General features: G+C 38.4%; 1 protein-coding gene across 1 annotated transcript in view; it reads right to left on the bottom strand.

Annotated features, from left to right (window-relative positions):
• nup210 (nucleoporin 210) overlaps positions 1–9,894 on the bottom strand; it is an 80,772-nt gene extending 70,878 nt beyond the window's left edge. The window contains exons 1-4 of the mRNA XM_056448804.1: positions 9,354–9,894; positions 7,353–7,489; positions 3,017–3,148; positions 1,062–1,158 (exon numbers count right to left, since the gene is read on the bottom strand). Of these exons, the coding sequence (XP_056304779.1) occupies positions 1,062–1,158; positions 3,017–3,148; positions 7,353–7,489; positions 9,354–9,511 (524 nt within the window). The 5' untranslated portion in view covers positions 9,512–9,894. The remainder of the gene's footprint in view (positions 1–1,061; positions 1,159–3,016; positions 3,149–7,352; positions 7,490–9,353) is intronic.
• Positions 9,895–10,513: the final 619 nt, after the last annotated feature.

Raw genomic sequence — 10,513 nt, forward strand, 5'->3', positions numbered from 1 at the left:
GCCGGTGTGTGTACCCTGATAGAAACTTATGTTTAGAATTCTAAAATGCATGGCGCTGCATGGCACGATGCTGTGCATCGCCGAGCGGCACTTCTGGTGTGCGACCTGCTTAACGCACACCAGAAGCGCACTTTCGCATGCTATTTTTTACGAAACTATTCAAATGTCGCTCTGTGGTGTCGCAGAAAAATTAACAGTCTCCTGAGTCGTGCCTGGGCGCAGATGCAGACTTGCGGTGCCGGAGTGTGTACCCTGATAGAAACCTATGTTTAGAATTCTGAAATGTATGGCGCTACGTGGCACTATGCGGCGCGCCGCCGAGCAGTGCTTCTGCTGTGTGACCCCCTTTAGATTTCTGCTATAGACATATTCTCAATATTTTAAACACATTAAAGAAAAGAAAAAGGAGATCGTCTCAATGAACAGAGATTTTACTTCACTAATAAGACAAAAAAAAAATACAAAAATAGCAAACACATTCCTTTAAACTTTCATTCATATGTAGGGAAGTAATGATTCACCATGAGTCGGTTGAAAATCGATTCAAATATGTGATGATTCAAACCGGTACAAATGTTGAATAAATCGTGATACATGTTTTGAACAGAGGGGGTGCTGTTTACAGCCGCAAACTCGCTTTACCTGCACATCAGCGCAGAGCAAGAGGTGGGGCGGCAGACTAAAAAGACAGCGTTGAAGTGCATATCGTAAAATTTTGTTATTGTGCAGATCCATTAGATTCTGAATTATTTTTCTGAATCATCAAAGTAAGACGTTTCTCCTTTCCAATTATTTTAGATTAATGCTAACAACCCCTGTGGTTATAAAACTAACAGAACGCTTGTTATTTTTGCAGCTAATTTCCCATTTACTTTTTTTTTTTGGTCACAGTTCTAACAGTCACACCAAATGATATATAGTGTCACACTTGAAAATATAAAATAAAGCAACTTCAGTATGTATACTTATTTATTTTGTTAAGCTGAAAAAAAAACTTCAAAATTAAAAATCCAAATTACATGGTCAGCCAGCATTGTTGATGTGAAGAAACATGCTCGTACCGTAGGGTGTTGTAGGAGTCAGGAAAACCTGCCATTTCGGCATCCTTCACAATGGTCCACTCAAACAGCAGACTGGCCAGAGTACTGAAGGTGTTTCCTGAGCCAGAATGAAGAATAAGATTACACAGACTGATGAAAAGGACATGATTACAATCCTAAATCTCTGCACACTTATCCTGGTGGACTAAATCACTGTTACTTTAAGTTAATATTAAGTGTTATTGGTCAATGATAAAACAGTGTTTTTATCATTTCCACATACTATACTACACGTTTATCGAGTCACAAAGCTGCTGGAATTTATCAGTGGCTGTTGTCTGTTTATGTCATTCTTACAAAGAGTATTTGCAGTCAAATCTCTAGCTTTTTCTACCTTGCTGTACATATTGAAGGGCTAGTTTAAATTGCTATGAAAATACTAATATATAATAAGATAGCGCAAGAACGGCAGAAAGCAGTTTGGGGAACTTTAGTTGCTCTTTAATCAGAATGTGTAAGTTATACAGTGAAGAAACGGCTAATAAGATTTGATAGCTTGATGATTTGATAGATATCTATTTCATTAGCTTTTAATTTTAATAAGCTGAACTGTTTGCTAATGTATACTATTTAATTTTTCCTTCGTAAATATTAATAATATAACATATTACTGGCCATTTAACTGTTTATTTACACGGAAACAGCTCCAAATGAACATATTTAGTAATTTTGGGATTTTTTTTAAACGGTGGGGGGTGGAAGTGTCGGGGGAATCCCTTATTATGGTGGGCACATCCCTTATTTTCAGATCTCAATGTTGACAGGTATGATACTGGTAGATCTGTCTCTGTGGGATAGCAGCGTAATTACTTGTGAGATCCAAGACGTGACTCGCCACAGATAATCTGTTACGGGGGGGTTATAGTCCCTGGCATCTGGCTGAGATCAATACCTTTTATTACGTTTGGCTAGCTAAAGCGATCTACTCCTGGGAGGGGATAGAAATCAGGGGCCCAGAAGGAAGTTGAAATTGGGGGGGTACATAATTAAAGCTGTAAACTTTTCGATTTAGGTGAAAAACGTCCAATAGATTAATAGGTACTGAAAAAGTCCACAGGGGGGGGGGGGGGTGATCATCAGAATGGGGAAGTCCCAGAGTAAAATAAGAAAATATGATACACCGGCGTTTTGGAATATGAAAAGCCGTTTTCATCTGTTTTTATTTTATTTGTTTTATTTTGATTTATACTTGTCTCTTTTATTCCCGTTTATGTAAAGCACTTTGAATTGCCACTGTGTATGAAATGTACTATATAAATTAACTTACCTTGTCTTGCCACGAAGAAGTGTTTGTACAACAAAATACAGGTTGTATAAAACTGATAATCAAATGACCCTTGAATATTTACAAAAATAGAGCTTTAGTAAAAATAGAGCACTTACGGACATATATTTGACAGAAATAATGTGCGTTACTCTCGACTACACACACAAAATAAAGTAAAGTCAATTTAATGTTTCAGATTATCAAACAAATCAAAATATTACATTTCTAAATTTCATCCCTAAGTGGTGTCATCCATTGCCAAAGATTTCCTTGGTTGCAACAAATTAAGTTTTTTTTTAATTATTTAAACAACTGCATTTTACATGGTTAATAAATGTTAAATCAAAGATCTAAAGTTAGAAATTAAATATTTGCTTTATTTTTCTGCCAGTTTTTTGATGGGTAGTTCTTGCCATTCAGCAAAGCAGAGAGTAGAGATACTTGGCTAAAAAAGGTTGGTGACCAGAGACTTGACTAGAAACCATGGTTTCTCTTTAATGCTCAACTGCAGGAACAAAACAGCTAAATCTTTGATGGCCATGTGAAGGGTGAGTAAACTAACAGCAACTTTACATTTCTGGCTGAGCTGCACCTTTGATCTCCCAGCCCCCGTCCTGCATGTCTGAGCAGGTCAGCAGGTTTGACTCACCCTCTGAATCGAGCGCGTGGATCTTCAGCTCCAGTGGAGAGTCCTCCAGATGAAGCTCTCGTGTGGTCGACTCGATCTGGATCTCACTGATGACGTCCACTATAGCGTCGCAGCGCAGTACCTGTCCCGTCACTGAAAGCACACCACCAGCAGACTCTCACACCACTGAAGGACTAAACTACATCAGATCTTACATTGGGACAATTTCAGTGTGTGTTAGCAAACAGAAGCTGCTAAAACCACTGTACGGCCAAACTACAAAAATACACAAAAAAGAAAAACAAACTCTTAAAACCGGCTCACACTTGGAAAATATAGCCCTATGAACCTCCTGTTGTCTTCTCTATACACCATTCGCACTTAGGGTCAAAAACACCCTGCCTTCACTAAACTCCTAAAAAAAGGTAGCCAAAGTTACTTTCATTTGCTTAAAGAAACAACCTCATCTTCATCTCAAACTCTGTGAATGTATAGGTTTTCCCTCAACAGTGTGGAGTTATTCAGCAATGTTTAATGAGAGGGCACCAAAGTAAAGAGTATATTTTCTAATGCTAAAAGTACCTGCATAAGTATTAAATGTTTTCAGCAAGATAATATTCATAAAAGTTAAAGCAGCAGATTCTCATTGTGTGTGTTCATGTGCGTGTGTTTGGGGGTGGGGCGGTTGAAGTATTGCATGTGTGTGCGAATGATTGACAAGGGCAGGGGTCACCAATCATGGTGTTAGTGTTCTGCAGAGTTTAGCTTCAACTTACCTGAACACCTACCTGAAAGTTTCAAGTATACCTAGTAAGACCAAAACACCTGTCAAAACGCTTTTCGGATGCAAAAAAAAAATGTAAGAAAAAAACAACCAGATTAAAAACATTTTTATGGCGGAAGAAAGTTTCAGACACATATGCTGTGTCCCAATTCACATACTTCTACTACGCCCTGATAATCATGACAACAATAGTTAGTGATAAAGCAAATAATGACTATAAGAATGCACTACGTAAATCGTTTGTAAGACATGAACTACAGTGTTTCCTCTAGGATTTCTTCCAGCTGTGGCGGCAGGCCTTTTTTACACAGATCTACCAACTACCTGTGGCGTTATTTCAATGACAAATGTCGTGAGCACAGTATTCGAGCACAATTCGAGATGGCATTTATGTAATAGCCTACGAGCATGCGAATCTCTGTGCTTGTGCACCGATTTCCTCTGCTCGCGTACAAAGCGCTGCTCAAGAAAAGATCTTGCGCGCTCTCAAATAAACGCTGCTGAAGTGCGATTTAGTGCGTTTATGTAACAAGTATGTCTCCAACATTTATTAGATTTGCTAGGAATGTTTGTGAATGTCTCTAATAGACCTACAGAGCGACATTAATGCCTCCTGAAGTAAAGTGAAACGGCTATACGTCGTGTTTGCTGGCCTCGCGCATCACGCACCTGTCAGTCAGTCAGTCACCTTAAAGAGTTAAACAAACAGCGCACAGCACTACTACGGTTACAGGAAAGTTCGCTCTGTTATAATTCACTTACCTTTTAATACGTTTTGGTGCGATTATAACCCGCTATTAAAAAAACACGACAATGTTTTGAATAAGAAGCTGTAATGTAGCCGTGGCGGGATCAATTTTGGCGTGGCGCCCCGCCATGGAAGAATGAATGTAGCGGAAACCATGAACTAATATGAACTGCCATCAATGCTCTCAAACTTAATTACTGGAGGGCCACAGCTCTGCAGAGTTTAGCTACAATCACCTTCAACTCACATATGCTTAATAGTCTCTAGTAGTCTTGAACACCTTGATTAGTTGGATCAGCTGTGCTTGATTAGGGTTGGAGAAAAACGACTAAAGCACGACTAAAGCATGTTAAATGAGAATTTGAAATATTTTTACAGCATACTTCAAAAAATAAAGATGATTTAGTATTCAAAAATGTTTTATTTTGAATATTTTTTAATATAAATGGGTCTTACACGTCATATTTTCAGATTTTTCATAGTATATGTATTAAAGAGCCCATATTATACATGAAATAGGGTCATATTTAGGTTGTAAGGGTCTCCAACAACAGTCTAATATGCATGCAAGGTCAAAAAACACTTTCATGGTCTTATAATCTGCATTTATTTTTACCTAATTATCCCAGCGACTCCCATATGAATCGTTCAGCGATTCATTTGTTCCCAAACCCCTCCTCAGCGCGAAGCTAATCTGCGCTGATTGGACCGATGACAGCCTGCTGCGATTGGTCGACGACACTGACAGGCTTCAGCGCGAGACAGAGTGAAATGGCCAGCTGCTAATCAACAATATAAAAGTAGTCACAGTGCACACACGCTTCATAGTGGATTTTGGCTGCCAGTGGGTGAATGTAAATACAGACGATGGACTAGAAAATACTGACGACTAACTATTTTATCAAGCAAAAAGTCCAAGAACTGGCGAAGAGATCTCCTAGCCCATCACAGGCTACCTGCTCTTTTCACACACACACACACACACACACACACACACACATACACACACACACACACACAGGGCCAGTGCGTCCATAGAGGCGTCGGCGACACCCCCTCACCACCCGCGTCCACAGTTATATCCGCGAATAATAACCCCCCCCCCCCCCCCCCTTCTTCTTCAATTTCAACCGCGACCCGGTCCTCACTTTACTAACGGGTCCCTTTTGTTTTCACTATCGCGTTGAGGGCGGTGCACACACATTACATTCCTCCCCAGAGAACACAACACACATGCCTAGATCGCCAGTTCAGCTTGCTGGGTGCAATTTAGACACCTCACCTCGAATCTGAGTTGAAATATTTTGAAACTTGACCGTTGCATGTGTGTAGGAACAGCTGACGATCCGTAAACAAAGCGGCACGCATCGCGTTTTCAACGTGGCTTTACACGCGATATGAGAAAATAAAGAGTTAACCTGATACAGTACACGCGGTTACAAGTAACAAAACACAACTAAATACATAATTTGCAAACTAGAGTAAACGAGGCAACAGTTTTAATCGCACGTACTTACACTTGTGAAATGGGGGAAGAAACTGATTCATGATGCACTGATCCATGTTCTGACAGTCTTTACTGATCCTTCCTTTAACAAACTGATGAAGTCTTCTTTTAAAGCATGTAGTTTCCAGAAGCACTCAAACTGCTCAAGGCTGGGCTATATTGCTGAGGTTTCATCTTTGATTAGACTGTCAATAATATCCATCTGCACAGCGTGACTTCATTCGACCGGTGTCTGTGTGTGTCTGTGTCTGTGTGTGTCTCTGTGTGTGTGTGTGTGTGTGTGTGTGTGTGTGTGTGTGTGTGTGTGTGTGTGTGTGTTGCTTTTTTTCTGTTAGTGGGCGGGGCCGCAGGTTTCAAATCTCCCGGGTTTGCGCGCGCAACTAATTGTTTCGTGGCCGCGTCATCACAAAACACCTAATGACTCGTTATCAAGATGACTCGTTTGAAGCACTATGAGTCGAATCTTTTATAGATGAATCAACAGTTTTAAACACTGTACAATTACAGATTTAAGCCTTAGCTGGATATTTCACTTCACTTAGAGCTGTGTGACACACTATATGGAAGAGCATTTTCAAAAACCCATAATATGGGCTCTTTAATTCCGGTACTTTTACCATAAACTGACATATCAACCATTTGGTAGAGGTTGATATTTCAGAAATTATTGGATGCGTTGAAAAAAAATGCATTGAGTGTGTTAACTAGCGACAATAATGCAATCCAAAAATTTTTTTCTTTATGGGGTAATTAAAGGGTTAAGGAATCAAGTTTGAGAACTATGGCCAGGATCAGGGGTTCTCAAACTGCGGTCACACTAGATTTTTTGCAAGCAAAATTCTGTTGTACGGCACAGCGAAAAGGGGCGGGATCAAACAAGATAATTAGACATTTAAAAAAAGCGAGCGATTGGTCCATATTTTAAATTTCTGTCCAGAGAGGTTTTTATGCTTGATTGGTCTTACGCAGTGAAATGATGTGATTTAGCAGGTCAGAGTTCATTAAGCTTGAACTTTGCAACGCAGCGAACTGCGAAACTTGTTTCACGAGCTTGCGCTTCCGGTTTGATGCATTTGCATGCGTATGAATGGAAGTCTATGCGGAGAAAATCCAGTGTGACTGCAGCTTAAATTGAAAGTTAATTTCAACCCCAATCAAACACACCTGGGCTAGCTAAATAAGCTCTTACTAGGCTTTCTAGAAATATCTGTGCAGGTATGTTCAGGCTAAAATCTGGAGCTAAAATCTGCAAGACATTTTGGGCACCCCTGGTCTACATGATCAAAATAAAAAAAAAGACCAGTCAGCTGGCACTCACAGATGTCCTCAGCGAGGATGATACTGGTGAGTCTGGACGGTTGAGTCGAGCGGGCTTGCAGAACCGCCCTGTGAGAGCACTGACGCTCATCCACATCCACAGCCTCGATACTGGCCACCTCCGGCCGGTTGGATGACCTGTGGAGACAGAGAGCGCAACAACATAACTTACATCAGAATGAATTCATTTACCCTCTTTCACTCCTCCTTTTGCTTCTCTACTGGCTAACAATGTTCAGGAAAATGACCTCTAGAAATCAGGTATATACACTAATTTTCAACATTTTGAACATGCGAAATAATGATACCATGGGCACTCCAAAATACCACTAATTATTTATTATATGATCTTTTAACATGCTTTTAATAATATTCATATTGTCATAGTGTATTTGGCAATCATTACAGCATCAAACGCTTAAAGAGCTAATCTGTGTTTTACTTTCAAACATGAACATATTCACATGCTAACCTAGCCTACGACATTGACAATTATAAGACTATTTATAGGACATTTGTTTGTTAACTCTAAACAGTAAAGTGCATTTATTAACATCAGTTCATTTAAATCAGGGGTGGGCAAACTCGGTCCTGGTGGGCCAGTGTCCTGCACAGTTTAGCTCCAACTCTGATCAAACACACCTGCTTATAGATAATTGGTGATCTTGGAGACACTGATTAGCATGTTCAGGTGTGTTTGATCAGAGTTGAAGCTAAACTATGCAGGACACCGGCCCTCCAGGACCGAGTTTGCCCACCCCTGATTTAAATAGTCAATGTAATTACAACTAAAAGCATTTAATCTTACATAATGATTGAAATATTATGGCTTTTACTCTCTTTTGTTTATCAATGCTAAGCTACCTTGACACAATCTACACTGTAAAAAGCACTGCAGAAATAAAGATGAATTAAAATCTTAATTGATGTTAATTAATGCCTAATAATGCAATAAAATCAAATGTCATAATCGAGTTAATAAGTAATAAACTTTTGTTTTATTAAATTTACTTAACATATAACTATACTATGGCTATTTCTCACTGTTGATTTTAGCTAATGTTTACGAATATCGTAAAACGTTAAGTAATGTATCATCATTTTGCAATGTAATTAGTTTAAAACATTTATCTACTCTAAATATGTATACACAAAGTCGCACACCAAGTGTTTGGGGGTTATTATACCCATTAAAGTAATCTTTTTCACAGTTTAGCTCAATGTTGTCATATTCCTGTAGATTGCGACAAAAGCTTCAGCAATCAATTTCAACAAGAAAATGTGTCACCTGCTGGAAATGTATGGATGTTTGCATGATGTTACAGATTACAGTGCCCTTGGGTCATACATTTAAGCAGAAGTATTGCTAAACTGTCACATTCCTAACTTGCTAGCACGGTGTAACTTACAGCTGACGTCATATTGAATAAATTATGTAGATATTGTCATAATGTGCTACATTGTAAAAATAGGTTCAACCTAAAATGAAAAATTCTATCAATCACACTCCACTTCTTCAACCCTTTACGAGCTTTTTCCATCTTATAAAAAGAAAATAAGATATTTTGAAGAATGTTGCCACTGCCTTCTATGGTATTTTTTTTCTATTATGAAAGTTCATTCATAATATATATTATTTTGTGTGAAACTCAAAGGTTTGCAAGCATTCATGGGTGATAAAAGGCTAAGTTAATAAGTTCGTTTCACAAATTATTTTTAAATGTTTTGTCATTTAATGCAGCTAGAGAAGAACAAGCATCACATCCTCTCTCACATCACCACGTGGTCTAATATCTGAATACATAGTTATAAAAATTTTATTGTTGCATACTATTAGTCTTGTTAATAATTCATAAGGCACCATGTTTTCACTACTGCAGGTACCCAACTTCTTCTTCTGACCTGTCACGTGACACGTCTATTAATAACATACGATATCTCAGTACTTCTTTATAAAGCTAATAATTCAATGAATAAATAAAGCTATATTCCGTGTACTTACCATCGATAACATCCCTCAGTTGCTTCCAGTGTAAAATTAATTTTTGTACTTCTGGCGAGAGGTAATAAAACTTTAGGTATGTTGAGTTTGGCGGCGTTTGTCAGACTGCACGTCAGGATAAAGAGCAGCAATAGCAGACCAACCTTCTCCATGCTCATAGATTCACACTACGATATTCACAGGTTATGGTTATGAAATTTGTCTGCGAGGTTAGCTTGTGCGCGTGCCGGTTTCCTGCAGAATAATATAAAGCTCCCGCCACATCCCTCACAGGGTGACAGCGGTGATGTCCAGACCCGAGCACGCGCTCTGCGCACAGTTCACGAGCAGCGCGGGCACTGAAGCCGGGACTGTTACTTTCATTATTGTCCGACTCACTCTTCAAGTAAGTGCTTCAAGATTTAAAACAGGAACGAACACACTCAAAATAAAAGACCGTAAAAACACAATAACTTCAGACGCAGCATTCAAAATATACACATGTTTGAACACACAACACAGTAGCGTGGAAATACCCGCCGTGGGCTACTACTAAGGCGGAGCGATGCATGCTGGGACATGTGCTCCGTCACTCTGAAGAGTGACGATTTTCCTTAAAGGCACAGTGTGTTAAAGAATTACGTTTAAAAGTGTTACACAATATCTACCCCACAAACGAGATTGTATCTTAATTTGGTAATCCTAATTCAAATTGTGTCTTCTGTAACTCAAGTATCCAATCGATTGATCATCTTTTTGTCACATGTTAAATTGTTTTGGTCTGATTTATTCGTCTTTTTTACATCAACATGTAAGTTTAACATTGAATTTTTCATGTGTGATATACAGTAATTTGTTGTCATGACAAACATAACATAATTTATAGGCAATTTATTTATTTTATTGGATAAATATAATCACAGATGTAAATTTTGAAAGCTGCAGAATTTTCTTTTTGGCTTAATTACTACTTTACAAAATGTTTACAGCAAAAAAGTGTTAAAACTGTGACATTTTATAAGGACTTTGTAAATATAACTTAATTTGATAGTTTGCCTCTGTACCCTGTTTATTACTATTATTATTATTATATTATTATTTATTATTATTAATTTTCCTTGTTTATTATTGTACATGATGTCATCCATTGTTATGGTTAATATGATTGTATTGTTAAAACA

The sequence above is a fragment of the Danio aesculapii genome, chromosome 23, assembly GCF_903798145.1.
Source record: "Danio aesculapii chromosome 23, fDanAes4.1, whole genome shotgun sequence".
NCBI classification, from domain to species: Eukaryota; Metazoa; Chordata; class Actinopteri; order Cypriniformes; family Danionidae; genus Danio; species Danio aesculapii.